The sequence below is a fragment of the Bos indicus genome, chromosome 14 (genome assembly GCF_029378745.1).
Source record: "Bos indicus isolate NIAB-ARS_2022 breed Sahiwal x Tharparkar chromosome 14, NIAB-ARS_B.indTharparkar_mat_pri_1.0, whole genome shotgun sequence".
NCBI lineage: Eukaryota > Metazoa > Chordata > Mammalia > Artiodactyla > Bovidae > Bos > Bos indicus.
The window spans coordinates 68,240,222-68,267,986 of record NC_091773.1 but is presented as its reverse complement, the minus strand read 5'-3'; the positions used below and the strand labels follow the sequence as shown (position 1 = coordinate 68,267,986).

Genomic DNA, 27,765 nt, shown 5'->3' with positions numbered 1-27,765 from the left:
TGTTTGTCCAGGATTAGTTCAGTGCTGTTTGGCTGTGTGATGGTCTAGGAAACGTTTAAGACCTGTATGACGTCTTATTTCAGAACCTTACGTTCAGTCTTGTCGTAAGTCTGGAAATAGTTTCATTGGGTACAGAAACTTAGCGGCCTAAACAGGAGTTGGTATCTAAGTTAACTCTTTTAAACCACCACCCAGGACTCAGTCCTTAATGAGGTAATAATTGCTTCATTCCATACCTTTTCATGTGTGTATTTAATACTCAAGATCTTTTTTATGCAAACTTGGTTTTCTTCTAGATTCTTTTTGACCTGTCTCTTGTCCTTTAGTAACATTCAATCTTAATTTAACTTTGTCTTTTGAAAACTTTCACTGTAGACAGTCCTCCTCCAGATAAACCCAGTTTCTTTGATCATTTTTAAATGTATTGCTACCAGTTTCATCATCTCTAAACTATGTCCTTCCATTGTGTTTCTTCTCATATTTTCTCTTACTTATCCTACTTCTTTCTAAACTGGAACACTGAACTTCCCTCTCCCAAGCTTCTTGAAAATTGTCAATACTTCAGAAAATCTTCCAGTTGTTTTTCTGTTTTCCTACTTTTGTTTGCTTCTCTGAGCCCCAGATATGTTACTAGAATCTTCTTTATTAATGTAAACTGTTAAAACCTAAAATTTTCACCATCAATGGTAAGAAAATTTGCATTCCAGGGATTTTTGTTGTTTAGTTGCTAAATCATGTCAGACTCTTTTGCAACCCCGTACTGTACCCACCAGGCTCTTCTGTCCATGGGATTTCCCAGGCAGGAATACTGGAGTGGGTTGTCATTTCCTTCTCCAGGGATCTTTCCAACCCAGGAATCGGACCTGTATCTCCTATGTTGGCAGGTGGATTCTTTACAACTGAGCCACCAGGGAAGCCCTTGGGGAATTTTGCTTCATTGTAAAACAGTAAATTTTCTTCCATAATAGTCAGTCCAGAAATATATTGAGGGCCTACTGTGTCCCCAGGCTCTGTGGATACAGGTGTAAATAATTCCCTGCCTTTAGGAGTTTACTTTCTGCAGAGAAGACAGATAACATATAAACCAACAGATGTAATCATTTCAGTTTACTGGGGTTATGGAGGAGTTCAACACAGTAACACATGAGGAATGACCAGGCTGGAGCAGGGTGGAGAAGCTTGTCTCCTTCTTTACAGTTCTTATATTTAGAATTTAAATACAAGTTTAAATCTGGTCTTTTGTTTTCTCTTCACTTTTCCTTTAACATTTTTTACTAGTGCTTTCTGGTGGCGTTACACTGCCCCGTTTTGTTCATCCCTTGGGGAGCCAACTGCCCATATTTGACAAGTGACTGCATAATCTCATTGCCTCATGTCCTTCCTCCTTATTTTTTGAAGTAATTTTTATTTTTGGCTGTGCTGGGTCTCCGTTGTGGGCTTTCTCTGGTTGTGACAAATGAGGGCCACTCTCTAGCTGTGGTGCTTGGGTTTCCCCATTGCAGTGGCTTCTCTTGTGGAACATGGGCTCTGGGGCGTGCAGGTTTCATAACCTTATGCTTCCTTTCTGATTCCTGCACAGTTTTCCGCCACAGTCTCTGTAGTGAAGGTCATCTTTGTGTGTGTGTGTGCGCTCAGTCATGTCCGACTCTCTGAGACCCCATGCACTGTAACCCACCAGGCTTCTCTGTCCGTGGGATTTCCCAGGCAAGAATACTGGTGCAAGTTGCCATTTCCTTCTCCAGGGGATCTTCCTGATCCAGGGATTGAACACGTGTCTCCTGCGTCTCCTGCATTGGCAGGTGGATTCTTTATCACTGAACCACTTGGGAAGCCCCTTTGTAAAAGAATGATGATTCTCAAATGCTTGTCTGAGTAGAACATGTGTTGGGGTGTAAGGTTGACGATGCCTTTATCATAAGAACTGGACTTTACTATAAGGGCTGTATTATTTTAGGAGATACCATAGTGAATAGTAACTAGTGAATGTAATGACTTAGCTCCGCAAAATAAAGTTAGCGATTTAGATTAAAAAACCCAGTTTTTTAGAACATGGAGCTCGTACTCCTTCTAGACTGACTGTAGATTCAAAAATAACACTCAGTGTTCCTTTTCTGTTTTCAGGGATGACTCTGTCCCAGAAGACAACATCTGGAGGGGCATCCTGTCTGTAATTTTCTTCTTTCTTATCATCAGTGTATTAGCTTTCCCCAATGGTAAGTGATGTAATGCTTTATCACATTTCTCCTGTGCATTGTGTCCTTGTTGGTATTTTTGAGATGCATGTCAAATAGAAAATGAAACTGGAGGGTGGAATAAAAAAAAGAATCTGAATGTTGCGTGGTGACTAGGGGAACAGGCTCTGGAGGCAGACTGCCCATTCTGCCATTCCTAGCTCTGTCTCCTCTGTCCCTCTTTAAAACATTTCTGTCTGAAGCAGAGAGAAGTACAGCAGTAAGAGTAAACTGAATTAATACCGTAAAATACTCTGAACAGTGGCTGACAAACATAAGCACTCAGTGAATGTCAACTGTTGTTCTTGTTACTATTTTTGGTATTATCAGCCAAGTTGTAAAATACACAGTTACTGCTCATTTACTCCTTTTTGCTAAGGCTGGGGTCAGTGCTTTAATGAATATTGCTTAAATAACTTGCTGTCTTTAACTGGAAACTTTGCTGGGATATGAATTTTCATTATCAGGTTAAATGATTACTGTGAAATTTTCCCCTTTCAGTGTTATGGCGTGAGGCAAAAGCCTTGGTTGAAAAACTAATTTGGTATTCTGCCACACTTAAGATTCACCCCTTTCCTCTGAATGGTCCCTAACAAGTTATATTATTTTTTCTCATTCTGCTTTAGTGGAGAAGGCAATGGCACCCCCCTCCAGTACTCTTGCCTGGAAAATCCCATGGATGGCGGAGCCTGGTAGGCTGCAGTCCATGGGGTCGCTAAGAGTCGGACACGACTGAGCAACTTCACTTTCACTTTTCACTTTCATGCCTTGGAGAAGGAAATGGCAACCCACTCCAGTGTTCTTGCCTGGAGAATCCCAGGGACGGGGGAGCCTGGTGAGCTGCCGTCTATGGGGTCGCACAGAGTTGGACACGACTGAAGCGACTTAGCAGCAGCAGCATTCTGCTCTAGTACTTTCTCCCTGGAATATTCTTTACTTATTCTCTGCAGGTGATTTTTAAAATATTCACTTTTTGTATCTTGTTTCTTAAACATTTAGGGTATTTTGTAACTGTTGCAGTCTTTTTTTGCAAGTTGTGCTCCATGGGCCCTGCTCAGGTTTTAAATATGATGATTAAAGATGTGCTTCTTCTCCATCCTCCCATCTATTCAGTAGAGTATAATCTGTAATATACAGAGCTCATTATGAACATTACTGATGCTACCTGGAGCTGCACCCTGGTGATAGGATTCCAGTACCAGTTCCATCGCGTGTGTGGGCATGGAGGGGTGGTGGCGGACTGAGCGTTGCTGAACACCAGCTGGGCGTCGTGCAGCTCTGCTCAGTGCGACACTGTCTGCCTGGGGATAGATTGGATTCCACAGGTTAAGTCTCACCAGGCTGCTCCTGCCCCCACTGAGATGCCAGGCACAAGTCCAGGGTATCCCCTGTGCTTCTGACCAAATGGCTGTAGATCAGAGGTTCCCGTGACCTCCTCTTTGGGTTTGATTAATTTGCTAGAACAGCTCAGGAGACCAGTTTACTCACTAGATGACTGAGAATATTAACCGACAGCTAGATGCAGAGGTGCTCCTTGGGAAGGGAGGAGCCCCTTCCATGCTTTCTCGGGGCACCATTTGCACCAGATCTCCACTAGATCTCCACGTGCTCACCAACCCAGAAGCTTTCTGAGCTCTATGCTTTTAGGTTTCTATGGAAGTTCCATCACGTTGGTAATGACTGATTAAATCTTTGGCCATTGGCGATTGATTTGCCCGTCAGCCCTTCCCCCGTCCCCAGAGGTCAGGGCGGGTGGGACTGAGGGTTCCTATCTCTAATCACCTTGTTGGCTCCACTGGCCTCCTTCCTGAGCCACTTCATTAACGTAACAAAAGACTCTTATCACTTAGGAAATTCCAGGAGTTTAGAACTGGGTTCCAGAAAGGGGACAAAGATCAAATACTTGCTTCTTATGGATCACAGTACTCAGGAAAGTCCCCTGCACACTAACGAGTTCTGTTCCAGAGTGCATTCGTAGTCCAGTTTGTTCATAAATTCAACGTTAGGTACCAACTAATACATTCGGCTACATAGTACATTGCTATAATAGATTTATAATCCTTCTCAAATAATATATTTAAAAAAGCAAACCCAAAAGATAAAGCATTGTTAGTCTCAGAATACAGTACTTTGAAAAGTACAGTGTTAGTCACTCAGTCGTGTCTACCCTTTTCGATCCCATGGACTATAGCTCTCCAGGCTCCTCTGTCCATGGAATTCTCTGGGCAGGAATTCTGGAGTGCGCTGCCACACCCTTCTCCAGGGCATCTTTCTGACCCAGGGATTGAACCTGGTTTTCCCGCATTATAGGTAAATTCTTTACCATCTGAGCCACCAAGGAAGCCTGAGAAGCACAGTCGCACCAGCTATCCCATGGCTGCTTGCACACTTGCTTCTGGACACCTTGGGCTTGAAATAAGGACACTGTACCACTGTACTCTATACAGTGAAAGTGAAAGAAAAGAGAAAGTGAAAATTGCTCAGTTGTGTCTGACTCTTTGCGAGAAGATGCTCAAGATACAGAGGGGTCATGGAATGAAAGGGAATTGGCCCAGCTATGACATTTACATTCTAGGAAACATCCCCAGTGTTGAACTCAAATTTGATCCCTGGGTCAGGAAGATCCCCTGGAGGAGGTCATGGCAACCCACATCAATATTCTTGCCCAGAGAATCCCCATGGACAGAGGAGCCTGGTGGGCTGCAGTCCAAAGGGTCACAAAGAGTCAGACACGACTGAAGCGACTTAGCACGCATGCAAGCCCCAGCACACAACATCTCAAGATTTTAGGTTTAGGGACAGCTTGGACTTCACGGAGCCCATCCTCTCTTTCAAGGGCGCTGTGCTGTCATGCAGCTTAAGTGGCCACTTGGGGCATCGAGCATTTTCTACACAGTGGTGGTCCCCCTGAGCTCTGGAACCTGGTCTTAACACAGGTGGCCTAAGAATGTAGCCCAGAGTAGATGGTAAACTGCATCTTGGGTTTGCTACCAACACAAGGCCTGTGGGTGCCTGAGCCCCAAGGGAAGATGAATAGGTGACAGTTCAGCTGGTGGCTCCTGACACTCCCTCAGCCCTTGCCTGCCGTGTCGTGTGTGGGTCAGTGGCTTACTTCCCAGCCATCGCTTGATGCCAGGACCATTGTTGGTCTGTGCCCTCTCTTCCTGTTTCTTGTCTCATTTGTCCCCGACCATCTTTTTTTTTTTTTTCTTCTAATTTTTATTTTAAATCAGTCAATGAGAACCCAGTATGTGCTTAGGAAACTAATCAATCCAGAGATGTGTCTGTTCTTCCAGCCTCCTGTTTTCCTTGGCTGGGTGTTAATTCTTGCCTGTTTTTTCGCAGCTTCGCAGGTTTCTGTTCTGCTTTTTTTTTTTTTTTTAATTTAGGCTTGCTAATTCTAAGAGCCGTACTGGAAGTTTAGGGATTCCCAGACTCAGCCCTCCATAGCTGAGATTTTACAGCCTTTCCTGCTGGGGCACTCCAGCAGGCACTGGGGCTGTGGTGCTTTTTTTAAGGTCTCCAAAGCCCTGAACGGTGGGGATTGCATCTGTCGGATGTGACATTTCGCATGATTTCTGCTGATTTCTCCTCTTTTCCCTGGTGAAGACTTGTCATCTTCAATGTCCACATAACTGGCTCAGTCTCTCCTGGTGGGACTGGGCTTTTGTTTTCCCTTTTGGAAAGATAAAGGCTGTTTGTTTTCATGCTTTCCCTGGCTCCCCTGACTTTGTGATAACATGAAAAGCAGGGAGGACCCGCAGAGTCCTGCTTGGTTTATGCCTGATCCCAAGGCCTGCCAGTCACTCCTGGACCACCCTCAGCCGCTGCCGCCTGCCTGGGGTTAGGGCCCAGCCCTGCACGGTCCTGTGCTCAGCAGAGCCCTGGTCTTGTCTCATGCGAGGCCCATCGTGAGGTGCCTCGTCTCTGTCTCCTGTGTGTGTCTCTCTCTCTGTTTCTCCTTCTCTCTGCCAGTCTCTGGCTCTTCTTTCTCCCAGGAGTGCAGTCTCAGGACCTCTGTTGGCCTGTGTCTGGGATGCCTGGACTCCACATCCGCAGTGGGGAGGCTGTGCCTTTCCTCCTCTGGTGATCAGACCCTTCGCCCACAAAAAGGACAGAGACCTTCAGCATTCTGTGCAGGAAGGGTTAGGATGTCGGGAAAGCTGTGCTTGGAGGGACTGTCTCGCAGCCGCGTGTACTGAGCGAGCCCACTATTGTCTGCCTTGTTCTCTAAAGAGCCAGTTACTCTACATCAGATCAGTAGTAAAACCATAAGTTTCCACATTAAAGAATGCTGTCCTTGAATATTTTTTTTTTTGAATCAGGGGGTGGCATGGAGTTGATGGGGCTGGGGCCTGGCCGGCCCCCTGGAAAGGGTTCCCTGGGTATGTGACTATCCCTCTCCCCCAGCTGGCATTCAGACGCCAGCCTTTGCAGGAGCCATTCTGCTGGGCGGATGGTTCTCTGAGTGGGATGGACACGCCTCTTCCCATTCCAGTCTTGCCACCTTGTCTTCCACTTTCCCCACACTTGATGCAAATTCTCGAATTAAGTATTGGAATGAATGGGAGGAACAGAGCCCAGCGTCTGCCTTCTCCTTGAAAGGCAGTTTTGGGGAAGTGCCCACAGTGGATGGCATTCCCAGAATGGCTCTGTTTTGGCAGATTCGCGTGCATTTCTCCTTGACCTAGTAAAGGTTGCCCTAAATGTTTACACATCAGCCTGCCTTTGCTCGTCTCCTTATGTCTTGTGTGTGTGATCACGTTCACGTACGCTCTCTGTGTACTAGGACTGGTCCGCTCCTACAGGAGGGGGCCCTGTGGTTCTTCTGGAACAGAGTCCAGATGACAAAGACCCTTGACTTTCTCCATAAGGTCTATAACAGCTGGTATGCTTTTGGCCACAAATAATAGGAGATCTCTTTCAAAGTGGCTTAAAGAATAAATAAAACGTTTGCTTTCTCACATCCACGAGAGGTTCCGAGAGAGAGTGGTTCAGGGTTGTCTAATTGAGCAGCTCGGTGGCATGTGAAGACCCAGGTTCTCTACCTGTCTCGTGGCCTTGGGACAGCTGCGGCCCTGCTGGCGTGCAGCCGTGGGCGGTGTCCAGCCACAGAGGGGCCCTGTCTTCCCCTGCATCTTAGAGTGAAGAGGCCTTTTCTAGAAAGCCTGCAGTGCACGTGCCCCGCCCCCCACCCCCACTTCAGTTAGGCTTAGGCCCCACGCCACCTCTGCTCCAGGCCGACCTGAGGACAGGCATTTACCATGGTTGGAGGACCTCCCAGGCACATTCATAGATCTCCCGTAGATCTCCAATGACTGGAAGAGTGGAAGAGAACCAGGATTGCCTCCATCAGCTTAGAATTTACCGCTGGGTTACATGGAGGAGGCGTGGAGGAGACTCAAGCAGACTTTTTCATTTGACAGTCAACAGAGTGAGTGACGGGGTAGCTTCCAGAGTTCCTTCCTTGCATCCGATAAACGCACAAGGAGAGAGAGCCCGGGGCGGGGGTGGGGAGTGGGGGGAGACCCGGAAAGAAGAGGGTCTGTTACCTATACCCGCTTCTTTCCTGAAACCTTCTCTCCCATTCTCTCTCTTCCGGTTCCCTTGAAGAAAATATTTTAAATGCCACCTCCACCTCCTTAGCACAACTGGCCCTCCTGTGTAAGTGTAATTTTAACTATGCCACTGTGTCATTGGAGTGTAATTATAACTGCGTCACGGTCACCGGAGTGAAATTTAGAAACCCGCTGCATCTCCATCTGGCTGCGAGATTTCTTTCAGCAGGCGACTCCCGTGTGCCTTTCCAGCTTCGGAGGGCCTCCTTCACGCTTCCTCCCCTTCTACCCCACCCAACCCCAGCCACCCCAGCCTTACCCTGGGCCCCCGTTGCCCAGCCCACTGTGGTCTTCTCAACAGATACCTGGTGAATGAAGTAGTGAATCTGTCCAGAAAGAAGTTCACAGAATCAGCCCTGTCTTGTCCTCTGCTCATCTGCAAGAGGAGCACTGTTCAGCTCTTCTTCAGGGTATTTTGAAGAGGGTGAGATCTGTAGGGTGTCTTGATTTTTCCAAGTTTACCCTTCTATTTGTCCTCACCTGATTTCTCTGAGCATAGATAGTGCGAATCACATCTCCTTGAGGCATGAAGGCAATCCAGAAGATTCATTGTCTCCTAAATTAAAAGAAGGAAAAAATGGTGTAATTTCCCCCCATTCTCTGTCTCCTGCCCCATGCCTTTTTTTTTTTTTTTTTGATAGAAAAATTCTTTCTTAGGTTTGAAATTTGCTGAGAGATCTTTTTTTTTCGCCTTTTCTGGGTTTTTCCTGGAGGAATTTAAACTTTCAACTAGTACTAATCAAATATCTTGCAATTTCCTTTGTCAATTACACCCGATAAAGCTGAAAACGAGATAATAAAGAGAAGAGGCAGACTGTGAGGTTCCCAGGCACAGTCCTCCCGCTGCTGGAGAGGCAGCTTCTGACTTGGGTTAAAAGGATTCTCTCTCCCTCGGGTTGGTTCGTGGAGCTCAGATGTTCGCGGATGTGACCATAGGTTGCTGGCAATTCAGGCTGTGATCTTATGTTTTGATTTCCGAGGAAGTGTTTTAAATGCGTGCTCTCCGGTGGCAAAGACATTTGGTTTCTGTTTTCTTTTGAAATCAAACTGGCTCTTAATATCTGATTAAAAAGGAGGTATTCCAGTCATAGGGACTGATAAGAAAGTAAAACATGTAGTTTTTCATAATGTGTCTTGTGCGAAAACCACCTTCGTAAATCAAACCAGCACTGGTTTCTCCATCACCACCCTGAGATGCCTGCCCCGTCTCTCCTGCATAATTGAACTGAGGACCCAGACTTTTCCAGGCAGCTTTTACGAAATCAGAAATAAAGTATAGACAAGAAGTCCTGCCTCGACCACCCCCCCCCCGCCCCGCCCCCCGCCATGAGATGGACCACCCCTCCTGCATGTCCTGGCTGTAATACTGGGCAGAGGAAGCCCACCAAGAAAATAGTTTGCAGGGGAGTGAGATCTGTGGGCAGGCATTGGGATGAGGTAAATGGTCCAGGATGGCTCTGCCCACCTGGGCAGGTGGATGCTGTAGGAGGTGTGGTTTTAGAGGTGACTTGATTGGCAGAGCCAAATGTGTGTGAACACCAATGAGTGTAAGTATCAAGGCTCATCCTATAGGAAACCGCCAGTCTCATCCTCCATCTTTTAAAAGGCAAAATAGTATTTTTAGCAATATTATTGTCTCTGATAGTGAAGAGACTACTGTGTGAGTAAATCTGCTCGCATCTACTTCTGAAAATACTACACAAAAGCATTCAGAGTTTCTTCTTAGAAAGAAGAGGGGGTAAGGGGGTATGGGACAACTGAAATAAGGCCTGGATTGGGTTTAAAGTTAGCTCCTGAAAGGTTACCTAACATTCCAGGCTGGCCTTATATCTCACCTTTTGTAGGTAAAAGGCCCTGGTGGTCTGTTCCCACCCACCCAGTTCAGGACAGAGCTCCTTGGGGCTCCACTGTCTCTTCTGAAACCCCCCACATTAGATTTCTGAAGTCTTCCTTAGATCAAATGCAAGGCAGAAAGGGCAGTTTTAGAAATCGTATTTTATGAGAAACATTTATGATGTAATACTATGGTATATAGGTGGGATATTGGAGAAAAGAGGGAAAAATTCCATAGCCGTAAATCAAGATAAGGCTTTAAAGAACCAAACTGCAGTGCAGTAAGATGGATATTCTCTTTCCAGGCCCTGGGACATGTCTGTATCAGGAATGACAGCCAGACAGAGAGACATAAGTCTTGACCTGAAGCACTTGCACGTTGGGTTGGAGAGAACTTAAGGCCCCATCAACCCCACATTGCTCAACCACCCTATCCTCTTATTTACTCTGAAATTGTCCTGCTTAGGGTTAGCTAGAAGAAAGGGCTGAGTTCTGCTTTCAGAAGGCCACTCTTAGAGTAACCACAGGCTGACGATGACTTTGGAGGCCTTTCTACTGGTCAGTGTGCGGGGTCTTGTATCAGTTCCCTGCCCTCTCATCCTTCCCATCTTTCCAGATCTTATTGGTTCCACATCGTAGTAGCGCTAAGCTCCATTCACTAGCTTGTTTCTCTCTGCCCCTTTCCTGGCCCCGAGACAGTCCTGGCTCAGACCCTTCACTCTGTGCCCCCTTCCCGGCCCCGGTCTCCCGAGCTTTCCCAGTTCTGACAGTTGATGGAACAGTGCCGTGGGTTCTCCAGACCTGAAGGTGGAGTCCTGGAGAGGTGTGGCCGTAAGTGAGTTCCTTATGCCCCGATGCCTTTATCTGTAGAAAGGGAACGATGGTGGTCCTCGCCTCATCTGCCAGGAGGACTAAAGGGTGGTGTGTCTCACCCTCCGGCCTGCTACCCAGTAAGGGTTAAGGAAAGCACCGCTGACTGAGTCAGGAGTGCTCTTGAGAATAACACTCTGTGGTTTCAAAGTGTCGATTGGGCATGGAATTCTGTTGCAAGCCAAATAATAGATTCAGAGTTTCACCTTGTAAAAGGAAGTCATAGAGAAAGCTGGAGTCCCCTGTTCTGTCTGAAAGGTTAATTCAGTAGTTTGGATGGAGTAACACTTGCAAGCCAGACTGCTACTGAAGGACAAGTCATTCCTGGTGACAAGTGAAGCTATTACCCAGCATCCGTGAAGAAGAGCATTTGAAGGAGAAAATTAACTTAAAAGATGACAAATGGAACTATCAATTTTCCAATAATTGGCAAAGAAAGTTAACCAGGTTGTGTTACCTGGAAGGGGATTCTGGTTTCTGTGTTTCACTTTGCCTTTTTTGAGGAAAAAAGCAGCTGATTAAAAAGAATACAGGTATCCCTTGCAATCCGAATCTTTGCTGTCAGAACTCAGAAATCAAACAGAGTTATTAACCTATTATTAAATTGCTCAGTATCTGAGCTCTCACTGCTTGCCATCCAAAACTCAGACACCATATTCACTGGGATGAAGCAGAGTCCCTCACAAACTTAATTTCGGAACTCTCAACATGTAAACCCAGAATCTGAGTCAGTATTCCTCATATGAATTTGGTTCATCCAAAGAAAGCAGGTAGAATGTGTTTCAGTGTAGCCTTTTTAAGAAGAAATAGGCCATTTGGAATGAGTTACAGAATAAAAATTACAATGTAGTGTTTGCTTCAGGGAGGATTCCAGGTCACAAGCAACAGAAGCTGACTCTGCTGATGCAAGCGCATGTTCTCGGATGTTAACTAGCTGGAGGAATCCTGGGAGGGCCAGGAAGCCAGGCCCCCCCTCCTAGCTAACTTCTGAGCTGCCCCATCACCCAGACCTGGTCCATGAGTGAGCCTTGACCACAGTCTGTGTTACTGTCACGTCTGCAGTGCGTACTAAATGGAACTGCCTCTGCTGTGGTGTCCCCAGCGCCAGCTTCACCAGCGTGAGGGATGCCGCCTCCCACCACTGTCCCTGGCGGCCAGGACCACAGGGATGGAGCGGGGAGAGGAGCGCTCTGCATACCTCCCTCCACTGTCCCCAGCCTCTGACGTTCCCTGGCACAGGTGCAGCTATAGGATCGAGACCCGGTTATAGAGAAGGCTGGGCCGCAAGTTCTGGCCTCTCTCCTGGAGATAAGGGATCACACCGCTGGAAATCCTCCAAGTGCAGGGAGGCCTGGGCAGCCCCAAACTAGGTCAGGGGCCCTCTAGAACAGTGGTCAGTATTTGCCAGCTGTAACCCTTCAGTTAGTGGTAAATCAGTTTAGTGGATCAAGGCCCAGATTACTTGCATTCATCTTCTATTACTTTTTTTTTTTTTTCTTTTTAATGAGATAAAATAGAAGGCAACGTATCGTTATATCACGTGTAGTAAGTTTCATCCTGTGAAATTTTGGCTTCTGTTTTGTGAAATGTGTATCTGTGTATCTGAACTGGTGAGAGGTGTTTTGTTACCAGAAGTCATGATCAAAGGCCCGCGTGTTCCCGGCTCCAAGCGTTTGCTCTGTGTCACTCCGCATCTCACTTGTTTTCCAAGCACGGTGTTTCTCTCTTTTACTGTTGGTCCGTCACAGTCTTGTGTGTGTCTGTGTGTGTGTGTGTGTGTGTCTCCCTCTCTCTCTCACACACACACACACACACACACACCCTCCAAACACAGTGTTTCTCTCTTTTACTGTTGGTCCGTCACAGTCTTGTCTGTGTGTGTGTGTGTGTGTGTGTGTGTGTGTGTGTGTGTCTCTCCCTCTCTCTCTCACACACACACACCCTCCAAGCACGATGTTTCTCTCTTCTACTGTTGGTCCATCACAGTCTTGTCTGTCTGTCTGTCTGTCTCTCTCTCTCTCTCACACACACACACACACACACTCCAAGCACAGTGTTTCTCTCTTTTATTGTTCGTCCATCACAGTCTTGTCTGTCTGTCTCACACACACACACACACACACACACACACACACGATTCCGTCTGTCTCTCTCTCTCACACACACACACAGGATGTCCAGAACAAAGCTGTGAGATCTCTTGTTCAGATCTAGTAAGTATTGCATGCAGTGAAAGGCTGGTCTGGTGACCTACTCACTGTCATTGTGTCTATGGGAAATTATCATCTGATTCTGAAGACAAAGCTTTAAGGAAAAAAAAAAAAAAGCCTCTGTTGTAATTCATGCCTGTTACAATTGTGGGGACAGTTGTTACAATGTAGATAAAACCTTTCAACCTAGACTTTGACCTCCCAGAGTTTTCCTAGAAAAAAGTTTTGACAGTAGAGAGGATTTTTTAACCCCTTATCTCTGTGGAAATCAGCAGCACTATCTTTATTTTGGTCTTGGTTTGAAAGTAGTCTGTTCTGACCTTGTAATGTTATCTCCGCAGGTCCCTTTACCCGGCCTCATCCGGCCTTGTGGCGAATGGTCTTTGGTGAGTTGCACATTAGTCAGTTTCAAAATCCATTCTACTCTCAACAGATCTTTTTTCCTTGTATGTTAGAACAGTTTTTCTTACCGCTCTACTGTAAAACTTAATAGTTTTTTACTTTTTGGTGTTGCTGGTATCAGTTTCTTATTAAAATGCTTTGCTACAAAATAAAGTGCTGGTGACAGCGGAAATTCTTATACACGTGAACTGTTTCAATCCCTCCCCGCCTGGCCTCCCCCGCCCCAGCCTCCCAACACTGCTGTCCATTAATGCACGGGATCTGATGTGAGGGCGTGTGGCTTGTTCTTCCTGACGGGGCTCATCGCTAGTGAAGCTCAGGTGCATCATATGAGCGTGTTTGCCTTGTCAGCATCCAGGAGGGACCGAAACCCCAGCAATCTCCCTGGTGTCGCAAGTGGGAAAGAACTCAGAAAAGGAGAGGTCTTAGCAAAGAGCCCTGATTTGAACTACAGTTTAGTGATGAGCGTCGCATATACATGTTGGGTCTCTTATGACATTTACTTGATTTCTAATCCAAAGAGTAAAACCACCCAAGTGGATTTAAATCTAATCTTCAAAACTTTGGGGCTTGGCTTCATTTTACCTAAGTAATCATCCAAAAAAGTTATTCAAGGTTCAGATAGGGCAACCTTATGCGAAGGGACCCTTAAAATGGAGATTATGCTCAAGTCTGTTTATTTTTCACCTTCAGAGATCATAAGTAAGTCTCTGAATTCAGTGGTGAGTCTCGGTCGTGTGCTCAGCAGGTGTTCACCGAGTCCCGAGTGGGTGGCTCCTGTGGCCCTGAGCCTGCAGGCGAAGAGGCCGGGTGCAGGGAGGGCGGCTGTAGCGAGCACACTGGGAAACAAATCAGTAATCTGAGCAAAGCAGATGTCTCCAAGTGGCAGGAAGTTTTATTAAAACCACAAGAAGCGACACTGACTAGTAGCTGCTTTCACTTGGAGGTGATGGGAGGCGCGAAGGAAGTGTGCTTAAGCAGAAACCTGCCTGCAGAGAAGGATCCAGGAAGATACTAGAGGCAGGCCAGACCAGGAGAGGCAGAGCTGGGTGTAGGTGGGACTACGGGGCTTGGGAAGGGCCGGGGGATGCCACGGGAGGGTTTTTTTTTTGCAGGTAAGTATGTGACTCATTTCCATTTCTTACTATATAGTTCTGGTTGTATTATACTTATAGCTCATGGACTTAATATGGCCACTTAAAAGTTGTGAGTCATTTTCAGCTAGATGGCTACATCTAGTTTTTCTAATTTCATATGGTCCATTCTAGGTAATGAACAATTTTATTGCTTCCCTGGAGTCCTGGAACCCTTTGATAACCTGATGAGAACTATAGACCCTTTCCCAGTGTACACACACACACACACACACACAGGCACACACACAGTTTTACATATGATATTCAGGCCTTCGGGGATGTTGAAGCCCAACTGTGAACTCTCGTTCACACAGGGCCTCCTGGTCCACACTTTCTTTGTATCCCAAAATAATTATTTCAAAAGGGTCATAATGAGAAGGTGTCGTGGGAGGTATTTGCAGTCAAAAGTACCAGTAAAAGTAGCTAGTACATAATAATACATAAGAAGGCTATCCTATAGACTTGTCTAAAAACACATGCGCCCTGGGCCCTGGGATACACGACCAAGTCAGCTGTGTCCTCTGAGCCAACCCCCCCGCCCCGAGGACCAGGAGAGGCCCTGTCTACCAGCCTGCGCTGTAGCTGTCTCGGAGGATTCCATTCCAGCCACAGACACTCTCTCCTCTGGAGCGGCTCCCTGGGGACCAGTGCCAGCCCACTTTGGATGGGGTGCTGTGGTCCAAGGTCGTTTGTATCACAGCGTCTAGATGTCCTCCACAAGCATTTTCATCCCAGCAGATTCGAAAAGAAGAGGGAAAGTAACAAAGCCATTGGTGGCTGGTTCTCAAGTCTTTCTAAAATATCTTTGCAGGCTTTTGCCTTCTTATGGTAGACTATTGACTTTCTTTTTTAAATGAAGTGGGCGATTATTAGGCTACCACTTACGATGTGGTGTGACCATATCATGGTGCCCACAGGGGTTAATGTGGGGTGTAAGTGGGGGGATGAGTGACCCTGGGCCACCTCTCACCCCTCAAACCCCAAACCGGGCCATCTGCCAGGCCTTCCTTGCCCGCCTCCAGTCCAGTCTCCATGCAAGTGGCCAGAGGCCATCTCCTGAAATGTTCCCCAGGTCACCTCATTTTCCTATTTGGATCCCGTCAGGGGCTCCTCCTTTGACTTCAGGTCAAGTCTGTGGTCTTCACAGTAGCCCTGAGCCCTGGCCGTCCCTTCCTAGCGGCCTCACTCCCTTCCCGTCTCCGCCAGCTCCTAGCCACATGCGGGCTATGGACCCTCTTTCCAGGAACCCACCTGATCGCCTCTGCCTGCCGTCCTGGCCCGAGTCCCGGGTCTTCTTATCCACCCCCTCGCCGGTCATCTGCCACCCCTCCAGCTCCCAGTGTCAGCATCTCTTTCTAGATGAGGACCGAGTGTCAAATTCTCATCAAAGGAAAGGCCAGCTTGTCACGTGAGGGGTCCCCACAGCCCACATTTCAGCACCAGTGTCTGCTTGGGGCCACTAAGCATCATGCCGTCTGACACCGGCTTCCTTCCTGGACCTGAGGGTGTTTCTTGTTTCCTGCAGGGCTCAGCGTGCTCTACTTCCTGTTCCTGGTATTCCTCCTCTTCCTGAACTTCGAGCAGGTTAAATCCTTGATGTACTGGCTAGACCCAAACCTTCGCTATGCCACAAGGGAAGCAGACGTCATGGTACGTACTTGTCCGCTGTGAGTTAGAGAAGCTGGTTGACCCCTTGGGTGTAGGAGGTAATGTTGGCTTCATATCTTAAATTGGTCCTACATAGAAATTTTCCCTACATTTCCTACGTAGATAACCTCGGCACCAGTCTCTGGGTGGGCTGGTGTGGTGCCTGTTTCCACGATGAGTGATCCAATCCAGGAATGTGAATCCTTTCTTGGCCCAAAGTGGGTGGTAGGAAGAGATGAGCGTTACCATCAGCCATAGGTGGGAACTCTGCCCCTGACACTTGTAAGCTGTGGGGCCTTGGGCTGTGGACCTGCAGCCTGTTCCCTCTTTTGTAAAGTGACATAATGCTTACCTTGGACGTTTGCTGTGGCCTAGACGAAGGCCCAGCATGGTGCTTCACGCACCAGTCCTCCAGTGGTGGCAGCCCAGCCCGTCAGTGTCTCCCGCAGCCCCTCCGCTCCCCGACTCCAGCCCTGATGCCCCGATCCTTCCCCCCTGCTTGCCACGAAGGGGCCAAGTTGTAATGAGGGAAGCCATTTCATTCATTACTTTTATGAAGCCACAATAAATAACTTTGTTCTTGTCTAAAATGACTAATGGCTTCGGCTTTTAGTGAAGAGATTATTTTATACTGTAATACTGTTCCTTTTTCAATTTTTAAAAAGGCCTGATGTTTAGTACAGGTTGAAGAACTACCTAGCAACAGTCAGAAAAGAAGAACAGACATTTAGGCCATAGGTGGGTCCTTGTTTAACAAGCAGGAACGCGGTACAGAGGGAGTTAGCTAAAAGTTGAAAAAGTGATCATTCTAGCGTAGTCGAGATTGGTCAGACCCTTCTTGGAATGGTATTTCCAGATTTTATCTTTAACTTTTATAAAAGGATGTGTTAAAGACAAAAATAAGAAGGCCAAAAATTATTTGAAAGTCTCAAGGAGCAAAGTCTGTCTTGAGATTCTTCCTCTAAGGGAAGAGAAAGGTACAGGGTGACTTCCAGTTTCTAATGATGCTGATTGTAACAGTTAGGGTGAGGTTGACAACAGTTGTTGATTGTGGATTGTCTGCTCGGCCAGGCCGAGCTGGGTGCTTTATATATAGTGCCTTACATATGGTGTATATGTTCATATCCTCATTTTACCAAGGAGGAAATAGAAGCTTAAACTAAGATCCATCTGGGTCTAAAACCTACACTTGCCCTTAAGACAGTGCCTTAAACATACAGTTACGATAACGAGTGTTTGATGCCCCCAGGTGTCTTATGAAACAGAGACTAGGGGAAGGATATGCCAGGTTATAGTTATTACCTGCCACGAGTTTCCTGAGTCAGAATGGTCATACGATAAACTAACTTCCAGGTAGATTTGCTGGTGTGTCACACTTGTTCTCTGGAGAAGGCAATGGCACCCACTCCAGCACTCTTGGCCTGGAGAATCCCATGGACGGAGGAGCCTGGTAGGCTACAGTCTATGGGGTCACTAAGAGTTGGACATGACTAAGCGACTTCACTTTCACTTTTCACTTTCGTGCATTGGAGTAGGAAATGGCAACCCACTCCAGTGTTCTTGCCTGGAGAATCCCAGGTACAGAGGAGCCTGGTGGGCTGCCGTCTATGGGGTCGCACAGAGTCGGACATGACTGATGCGACTTAGCAGCAGCAGCAGCAGCAGGCTTGTTCTCACAGTGGATGGGGGAGAGGAAATCTCATAACACTTTGACATCCACCTTCCTTAGGAACTTAACATCACTGCTGCTACTGCTGCTAAGTCGCTTCAGTCATGTCTGACTCTGTTCAACCCCATAGATGGCAGCCCACCAGGCTCCCCCATCCCTGGGATTCTCCAGGCAAGAATACTGGAGTGGGTTGCCATTTCCTTCTCCAATGCATGAAAGTGAAAAGTGAAAGTGAAGTTGCTCAGTCATGTCCGACTCTTCTCGACCCCATGGACTGCAGCCCACCAGGCTCCTCCGCCCATGGGATTTTCCAGGCAGGAGTACTAGAGTGGGGTGCCATTGCCTTCTCCGACTTAACATCACAGGGATATCCTATTGTTATGTCAATAATTACAGTCCCCCAAAGAGCTGACACTGGCATTTAAAATCTGGTTTCCAAGGACCGGCTAATTCTTTCTCAGCAAACAAAGCAAAGCCAGAGGCAGTTTTCAGCTTCTGGAATTCCAGCTGGTGCTGGCCTGGTCTTAGTCTTCTCCATCTCTAATTCCTCGTCACTTTTTACTTCCTTAAAGTAAGCTTGTACAGTTCTGAGGACTTGTTCCTTATGGCTCTAGAGACACGCATTCCTTTTTTAGGACTTGTGGTGAGAAGTGTCTTTATGTAAGACAGAAGCCTCTAGTCCCTGGTTCCCTGGGCCTTCTGCCCTCCCCATTCCTTCAGCCACCACTGGTTCCTACTCCTGATACCTGGCTCTCATCCATGGCAGGTGCCACACGTTGAAATGCAGACACCCCTTCCCCCTGAAAATTAATATTATAACTTGGGGTTGGGAGGGCAGTCACTGAAATCCTATGAGAGACAGTCTTTTATGTAATTTTCTGAAAAGTTTGCTATGTTTCTAAATATTTATTCTGTTCAAAAATATATGGTATAAGGTTCAGACAAGCTTTCAAGTGCATCAGCTTTATAGACTGGGTCGTCTGGATCAGCAGGGGAAAGACCCCCCTGCTCCCAATTCCATGTCCTCTCGGGGCCTAGAATCTACAGAAAGGCAAATTAAACAAATTAATTGCTGGCTGTTTTTCTTAGAGAATTGTTTAAGATAACTTTGATAAGTTTTAAAAATTTTATCAGCACATGCCTAATCTTATTTCATCCCACCCTCTCGCTTCCCCTAACACACACACATCTTATTATCAGACATCAGTATTTAAATATATAAATTTTTAAAAACGTAACCACAATGCCATTTTTAGTTGCTTAAAGTTAACAGTATGCAGTGTTCGCATCTCTTCCCCAGTTGTCTCATAAAGGTTTCTCTCTTCTTTTGTTTTTAATGGTTGACTTGTTTGAATTAGGATCTAGACAAGGTCCGCATGTCGCCTTTGTTGCAGCTCTCGTATCTCTTAGTCTGCAGTCCCTCCATGCTTTGGTTTAACATCAGTGTTTATTTGTCAAAGAAACTATATTGTTTATTCCATGGAGCTTCTCACTTCTGGATTTTGCAGCTTGCATTCCCAGGGTATCATTAATGCATCCCTCTGTCTCCCTGTATTTCCTCTAAACTGGAAGTTAGATGTAGAGGCTGGATGGGATCCAGACTCCAGGCAGGTTTCCATGGCAGGGCTGCTCGTAGGCAGTGCCGTGTACCACACTGGGCCTCACAGTGTCTAGGGGTCTCTCTTTTATGATGTTCAGCTTGATCATAGGGTCAGCATCAATTGTATGATGCCCTATCAATCACTTGTATGACTTGGAAGGAGAAAAGTGAAATAGGCACCAAACATTGTAATACATTGAAAGTGAAAGTCCCTCAGTCACATCCAACTCTTTGCAACCCCATGGACTATATAGTCCATGTAATTCTCCAGGCCAAAATACTGGAGTGGGTAGCTGTTCCCTTCTAGGGGATCTTCCCAACCTAAGAATCGAACCCAGGTCTCCTGCATTGCAGGCAGATTCTTTACCAGCTCAGCCACCAGGGAAGCCCAAGAATACTGGAGTGGGTAGCCTATCCCTTCTCCGGGGATCTTCCTGACCCAGGAATCGAACCAGTGTCTCCTGCATTGCAGGTGGATTCTTTACCAGCTGAGCTACCAGGGAAGCTCAGTACATTGAAATATTCACCCAATTCTCAGAATGCTAAATGTGAAAAAGATGTGTCATAGAATCAAGAAAGTGTAATGATTTCAGTACACAGTGCAGTGGGATAAAGAAAAAGATATGGGTGCTATTAGAACTTGTCTACTCTGAGAGGTCAAGGAACGCCTCTGTAAAAGCTGATGTTTATTCTTGTTGTTCAGTCATTAAGTTGTGTCCTACTCTTGCGACCCCCTGGAATGCAGCACACCAGGCTCCTCTGTCCTGCACTATCTCCCAGAATTTGCTCAAATTCTTGTCCATTGAGTTGGTGACGCTGTCTAAGCTGACAACTAGAAAGTGAGTGGGAATTAGCCAAGCAAAGTGGGAGAATAGGGGCCTGAGGCCATTATTCAGGAAGAAGGATCAGTCTTCATGGAGTCTCCAACTGGGGACCTGGGATGAGTTAAGAGTAAAGGAAAGAAGGAATGAGAGGCAGAGGAGGGCCGTTCCTGAGGCTGGGAGGTGTGGACAGGAGGTAGGAGTACTTTGTGAATGTAGTTAAGAGACCCTGAAGGTTTATAAGCAGAGGAACTACCTGATCTCAACTGATACTTTAGTGGGTCAGTGAACATCATGCCCCATCTCCAGTCTGGTTTTGAAAATGCGGGAAAGAAGAGTGTACAACATCAGCTGACTTCTTCCTGGTTCAAGCTCAGTGGAGCAGATGGCTTTAGACCCGGGCCACGTGGCAGTGCTAATCCCTTGTCCCGAATTAGGTTCTGCTCCGCTGTCCCATCAGACATCCACGGGCTTCCTCCCACAGGGCAGAACCCAACTCACAAAAATTCCTCCAAGGGTGAGGGGGCTGACAGGAGCCTGTGCTGTCTGTATGTGAATAATTTCCCAAGAGGGGACCCTAAAGAGGGTGGGTACACGTGTTCTTTCTGCTTCCGTGGTCACCAGCTTCCCTAGGGAGGAGTGAGCAACAGAGCAGGGTAGGAGGCCCAAGATCCTTCCACACTGGGAAGGCTGCCCTTCCAAACACACACACACACACACACACACACACACGCACACACCCAATCACGCACACACCCCCAAACACACACCCTCAAACACCCCCAAGCACACACTCCCATACACTCACACACCCCCAAACATGCTCAACCCCCAAACATGCACACACCCCCAAACACACACACACACCCAAAGCCACACACCCGAACACACACACATTCCCAAACATGCACACGCTCCCAGACACACACATGCCCCCAAGCACACACACACCCAAAACTGTCTGATTTATGATCTGCAAAATCATTTCATTTATAGAGAACTGATTTCAGAGAGACCTGTTAAAACCTTTGCAGTCTTAAGCTGGAGGTGGGTGGTCAGGGTATCAGCTATACATTTTATAGTTTTAGAAAGCTATCGCAGGTGTCTAAGCAAGAAAGAACGGTGGCACTGAGTTGGAAGAAGAAACACATTGGGATGTAAAGTGAACAGGACTTGGTGTTTGGTCTAGCGTTGGGCAAACAGCGGAGAGGTGGAGCCGTCCAGGCCAGCGGTGGGTCGGCTGGGAGGGCGGGCTCCGTGCTCCCCCCTGCTCCCTCCTCCCTGTACGGCCCTCGGAGTCCTCACTGCACGCTTCTTCCTCCCGCTTCCAGGGCTGTGCCTGTGGGTGCTCCCTAGCTGCCTTAAACAGTGGCGTCTTGTGTCCCTCTCACGACCGGGACCTCGACCTCAGGATCTTCCAGATGTGACCGCTGGCAAATTTGTTCCTAACTACTATTTGATAATATAATAGTTATACGCCAGCAGACACACTTAGCTCTTTGTGGTGCCTTCAGAGTACCTTCCCTTTTGTTGAAGCACAGAAATATTCTCCTGGAGAGTAGAAAGGCCTCTGAAGTGGTCTGCAACCCATGATTGCCCTCAGAGCAGCCTTCTGAAGATGGGACTCAGCCCTCTCTTATCTAACCCTCCGCAGCGCGCTGCAGCGTAAAGAGGAGGATAGGGCGTCTGTGGAAACGGGAGTTGACCGGGCCTTGAACCCTCCTTAACCTAACGAGTAACTGTGTTAGGCCCAGGGTGTCTCTGTCCTTCTGTGATTCCTGTGACAGGCACGTGCTCCAGAGCCTGGAAGGAGAATTGTCATCTCATGGCAGTGCTGTGGCTTTTTTTAAGCCTTATCTTGACTTACCCCTATTGATTTTTTTCCCTCTTTTTTTCTAGATTTTCCACTTACCATCATCATCCCATATCAGAAAAAAAATACAGTTTTTAAAAATGTCCTTTCAGCTTTGCAAGTTAGAGTGCATTTGTTCTGAGAAAGCTTCAGAAATCTGAGGCAGTGGATTTCAGAAGAGAGAGAGGGGAACCCCAGTGCTGTTTTTGCTCCTTCAGAGAGTATTGTTTCTAGAATTTGAAAATGTTATACTTTACAGGAACTCTGCCAGCTGACTGAAATCTTACTCCTTCCTATCTGATTAATTTGGGAAAAGCAAATGGGAAATGTAGAACTCTCTGAGAATTGTTGTCATATGATAACTGCTTTCATAATAAATACAGAAATAAAAGGAAATTGATTTGAAAGTTTTTAAAAACATATTAAAAAGAAAAAGGTATTAGAGATGGAACCTAAATTCTTGAAAGCTTTATAGTGTTTAAATATTTAGATTATGCAATATTATACATTGTTGGGTAGAGGAGTAATTCTGCTTTCTTCTAATTTCTGAAGTTGGATATTTCAGCTCTTCTTCTTTTCTAATAAAAACATTTAAGAGTGTGTATTTTCCTCTAACTTCTGCTTACTTGTATCTCATCATTTTGATGTGTAATATTTTCATTATCATTTAATACTGAGTATATTTTAAATTTCTATTATGAGTTCTTTTTAACTCCATGATATTTAGAGGTGTGTTTTTAAATTTCCAAACCAGTTGGGTTTCTATTTATTCTTTATTTATTAGGATTCTGTGTTTTTGTTACTGATTTTAACACAGTTGCCCTGTGGGCAAGTGACATGGGCTCTTTGATGCCATTTCTTTAGGATGGGTTAAGCTTTTGTAAAATGATTTTGTTTCCCACTTTATTTAAGCTTTTGCAGTTCGGAACAAAGCAATTCTAGTGTATAAACTCTAATACTTGTCCATTTTTCCTCAAACAACTTCAATTACTAAAACTTTTTATTGGGCAGGACACACATTAGTTGTCAAGATCACATCAGTTGTTTTCATTTTATTGTCCAGACCCTGAAGCAAGTAGATTTCTAGAGCATTACTAATTATTTCCGTTTTATCTTAAACAGGAGTATGCTGTGAACTGTCATGTCATCACCTGGGAGAGGATTATCAGCCACTTTGATATATTTGCCTTTGGACATTTTTGGGGCTGGGCCATGAAGGCCCTGCTGATCCGAAGTTATGGTCTCTGCTGGACAATCAGTATCACCTGGGAGCTGACCGAGGTAAGAAGGGGGCGTGGGCCGCTGTCTAGATGCTATAGCGTGGGCAGTTTGTACGTAGGAGGAAGACAGTCCGTCAGTCAGCAGTCACGTAATCCGTTCTCCAGCTCCTGTGGCATGAAACTATTTAAATCCCAAGGGATATTTTAAGCCTTTGTCAAACACACAGAGAAGCTCCTTGTCAGCTTCAGGCCTGCTCTATCTCACAAGTCTTAAAGAGAAACAACTGGAATCAAGATAAAGAATGGAGTTAAAATCCCAAACAACACAATTCAGTGGTAATGAGGACTTCCGCTGAGAAGTTAACAGGCGCTCCACCCACTAACTAGTTTCCAGTTTGAGATAAATAGAATTGTGGTGTTCGGGACTGTATGAGTGTATCCAGGCCGCTTTGTAGCCGAAACTGAATTCCCATTAGAGCTCAGCTATCTCAGTAATCAAAAGTTTGTCTCATTTACTGAATTTAAGAGATATATTCTTGAAAAACTATTAGTGAAGTGACATTCGGAGAACTGGTTCATTTATTGCTCAGTTATTGTATTATTCTTAATCATTCCCAGGGAACAGAATTTGGCTGTGTGCACAGTTATTTCTTGATTATGATTATTCTTCAGTGATGGTGCACAGGCCCATCTTTGCCCTGATCGTAACTTAGCAAGTGTACTGGTTAGACAGTCACTTCTATTAACATGCCTTTCACGGCCCCGGAGGCTGGAAGCCTCAGTTCAGGGTATCTGCCTGGTTCACCGCTTCCCGGGCTTCTCCTCGCTGCTTGTGGTTTGCTGGCTGCCTCTGGTGTTCCTTGGCTTGTAGATCACCTCAATCTGCACCTTTGTCCCCACATGGCCTTCTCCCCGTGTGCCTTCATGCGGCGTTCCTTCTATGAGGACACTAGTCATACTGGGTTAGGGGCCCGCCCTCCTCCAGGATGACCCCACCTTTCTAATTACAGCTGCAGTGACTGCATTTACAAATAAGCTCACCCTTATGAGGCCCTGGAGGTCAGGACCTCCACCGTATGGGCTTTAAGGGGGCCACGATTCAGTGCGTAACAGTGCCTGCCACTGTTTGTAGTCATCGAGAATCTTCCCTGTGACCTGGAAGGGTGGCGTGTATCCCAGTGTAACAGTGGAAACTGGAGCTCCGAGCCAAGAGTGGATCCAGGGGTGCTTTCCTGTGAGCACGCCCGTGTCCCCGCCCCTGTACCTCACACTCACTCTCCGACTTGCAGGCGTCCTCAGGACCTCATCCCCGTGTGACCTGTGCGAGGCGCTCGGCCTTCCTCACCTCCCTGGCCTCTTGCCCTTCCCTTTCTTTGTTCCCCGGCATCCTTTCATCCCCAAGTCCTGACGCCTCTTTTCTAGACACCTCTCCAGGTCATCCCTCTGCTCCCACTTGTATCTAATCTACTCTCTTCTTAGCTGAATTTCCTGTCTGCTCCTGCAACACTGTCTATTTCAAAGTGATCCTTACAGACCTCAACCCCATCACATGCTTCTACTACAAACTCTTCCCTGTTTGTCCATTGCTCTTAAAGCAAAATCAGGATGGGGGCGGGACTCAACAGCCTACGAAGGCCGGTGTTAGGGTGTTAGCTGGCTCAGCCTCCCCAAGACCTCTCACCTGCCCTCTGCTACCTGCCCTGCACAGTTGCTGTGTCCTTACCTCCCAGGAAGCCATCCTCTGAGTTCTTCCCTCCCTGCCCTGCGTCTTCCCACTGGCTGGGCTCACATTGGTGCCCCTGCAAGTAGAGCATCCGGCCCTTCTCCCCTGAAACACTTGGTCCACGTTAGATACGTGACAGGTGTCTCTTTTCTGCTAAACCTCTTGCCTCCAGAGGGCAGGGCCCATGTCTGCCCAGACCCAGACCCCAGGGCTCTGTCTCACACGGGCAGACGCCCCCAGATCTATAGTGAGTGAGTGAAGGTGACTCCAGCTCCCCCGACTCCTCTCTTTCTGGGCTGTCTCACCCCCGAACCCGGTACTCTCTAGAAAGGCTCTGCAGGTGGATGTCAGTGCTCCACATCCACTCCCTGGCAGAGTCCTGTTTCAACAGGTCTGTGTCATCGGCTTCTGCAGAATTTTCTCTCTGCCTCATGTGAGTTAATGCTCCATGTCATGGCTCGGACCTCGGAGTCAGTCCCAGGCGGTGCGCCGCCTGCCAGGGGTCAGCCCCTGGCCCCTCACCCTCACACACAGTAGCTGTTCTGTATCTTCTCAGCAGCAGGCACATCAGGAAGACAGAATCCTTGTATTTGTGTGGTTTTGCAGTCTGTGAAAGGGCTTTCTACATGGCTCTAGTGGTAAAGGTCCCACCTGCCAATGCAGGATATGTAAGAGATGTGGGTTCGATCCCTGGGTCGGGAAGATCCCCTGGAGGAGAACAGGACAACCCACTCCAGTGTTCTTGCCTAGAGTCCCACGTACAGAAGAGCCTGGTGGGCTGCAGTCCTTAGGGTCGCCCAGAGTGGGATAAGACTGAAGTGACTTAGCACACCTGTGTGCACAGTCTATGAAATGCTTTCGTGAATAGTTCTAATTTGTAGCATTTATTTGATTACTTCAGAGGTTTACAGTTATGGGTTGCCTCTTTCCAGATAGCTGTCAGGCATTGTCTTTATAATTTCAGACTCTCTTAAAAGTGAGCCTTCATGCAGTGCACTGTGCTGCTCTGGACACAGCGAACAGGTCCTTTGTTTTGGACAGAAATATTTCTGTAAAAGACTTCTGTTCCACCCTTGATCTCACTGTGCCTCTTTTCTGGAATATCTTCACTTTCATCTCCATCTCTTGAAACCAGTCACTCCTGTCCTTAACCACCCTGCTCCAGCCTGTCTCCCTTCCAGAAATCTGCCACAATTGCCATCTCTCAGAATGAATCTCTTCCGTGTCTCTGCGGTTCCCATTTATGTCACCGTTGTAGCACTTGCCACAGCTTACCTGATTCTGGGGTTCTGAATAAGTGTCTGGTTCTGAATAAGTCCGGCTTGAGATCAAGGACCTCAGTCCATTTTGTCTCACCACCTTGTATTGCTACACCGTAGGCACTTAATAAAAGATCATCACTGCAAGTCGGTTAGTGTGAGATTTCCTGTTAAGCTAATTTACAGCTTACTATTTTATTCAAATATCTGTAGACCGTTTCTAAAATACACAGCTTAATTTCTCAAGCTGCTGGTTTCGAGGATTCTGCCAGTGCCCTGTAGGCAGTTGAGAAAACTTTGCTCCCTTCCTTCTCTGGGGTCCATGTCACATTGTCATGAGCCAAGGTGATTTATTGGTAGTATTTTTCAAGATGGGTCATCATTTCTTTAAAACCTTGTATTAATAAATTTTAAAAAGGCGCTGTTTGGATTAGCAGTATTTGCAAACTGTCATGAAATAAAAAATAAGAACCTGGTTACAGAACTTGGTTTTATTTTTTTTTTCAATACGTCAGTGAAACCTAAAATGTCAACAAGTTTGAACGAAAGAGCATACTGTTAAAAGGAACATTATCTTTCAGGATGGCACCCCAGGTTTGTTTTATTTTTCACAACCGTCCTCTCTCGTGTTTCCCAGCTTTTCTTCATGCATCTTCTACCCAATTTTGCCGAGTGCTGGTGGGACCAAGTCATCCTGGACATCCTGCTGTGCAACGGGGGCGGCATCTGGCTGGGCATGGTCGTCTGCCGGTTTTTAGAGATGCGGACTTACCACTGGGCAAGTTTCAAGTGAGTCGTCCTCCTCCGGGCCCCGCGTCACCGTTTCTCATGATGTGAATTTAACTGCTCAGTATCCCACAGCATGAGTGCGTTCTCTGATGACGAGGAGTAAATTATACATTGGTCACTGGAGCTCAAAAATGGTTCTAAACCCAGTTTCGGGCAGTGATCCGGAAAATGCTGAATCATTTACGAGTTTCTCAAATCCATCCCCTCTTTTTTAATCCTTATTCCCCAGCCTGCATTCCCACTCCCACGGCTGGATTGATGACTGCCTTGTCCCCAGGTTAACCCCTCTAAGCCTTCCGCCAGCACTGCCCGAGAGGTGGTCTCAGGACCGTCAGAGCCATCATGTCATTCCCCTGTGATGGTCTCTCATGGGCCTGAGGACAACGCCCATGGGCTTGGCGATTATAAGTAACCTGTTTATTCCGTGTCAAATTACTCTTGGCATGTGGTATGAGGGGGAGATTCCACAGTGTGCTGCATCTGATTAACCAGTTTATTCCATCCCTTTCGTGAGTAATCCTTTCGTTGGCCACTGACTTGAAAGGACTTTTCAATATATTTTGAGCAGTATATAATGTAACAAAATCTGTAGCAGCGCTGGGTTTTGCTCTCAGCAACCTTCATACACAGTATCTCATTTGAGCCTTACATCAACCCTAGGGGTAGACACACCACCGTTCTCTTCATTTTAGGGATGACGGTACTGTGGTTTCGGTTTGGTAATTTGCCTGAGGACATTCAGCTAGCAAGCTGAGTCTGAATTTGCATCAGGCTGCCTGGCTCCTTAAACACTCCATTATGCTTCCCTAATTTCGTACATTTATGCTCAAATTCAGCTTGAGAATCATTCTGTCAAGTTCCCAAGACATAAACACAACAAATGAA

At 46.7% G+C, this 27,765-nt stretch overlaps 1 protein-coding gene across 1 annotated transcript in view; it reads left to right on the top strand.

Moving 5' to 3' along the window:
- Positions 1 to 27,765, top strand: part of PTDSS1 (phosphatidylserine synthase 1) — a 67,510-nt gene that overhangs the window by 12,041 nt on the left and 27,704 nt on the right. The window contains exons 2-6 of the mRNA XM_019973905.2: positions 2,122 to 2,213; positions 13,104 to 13,148; positions 15,826 to 15,950; positions 23,012 to 23,170; positions 26,729 to 26,880. Of these exons, the coding sequence (XP_019829464.1) occupies positions 2,122 to 2,213; positions 13,104 to 13,148; positions 15,826 to 15,950; positions 23,012 to 23,170; positions 26,729 to 26,880 (573 nt within the window). The remainder of the gene's footprint in view (positions 1 to 2,121; positions 2,214 to 13,103; positions 13,149 to 15,825; positions 15,951 to 23,011; positions 23,171 to 26,728; positions 26,881 to 27,765) is intronic.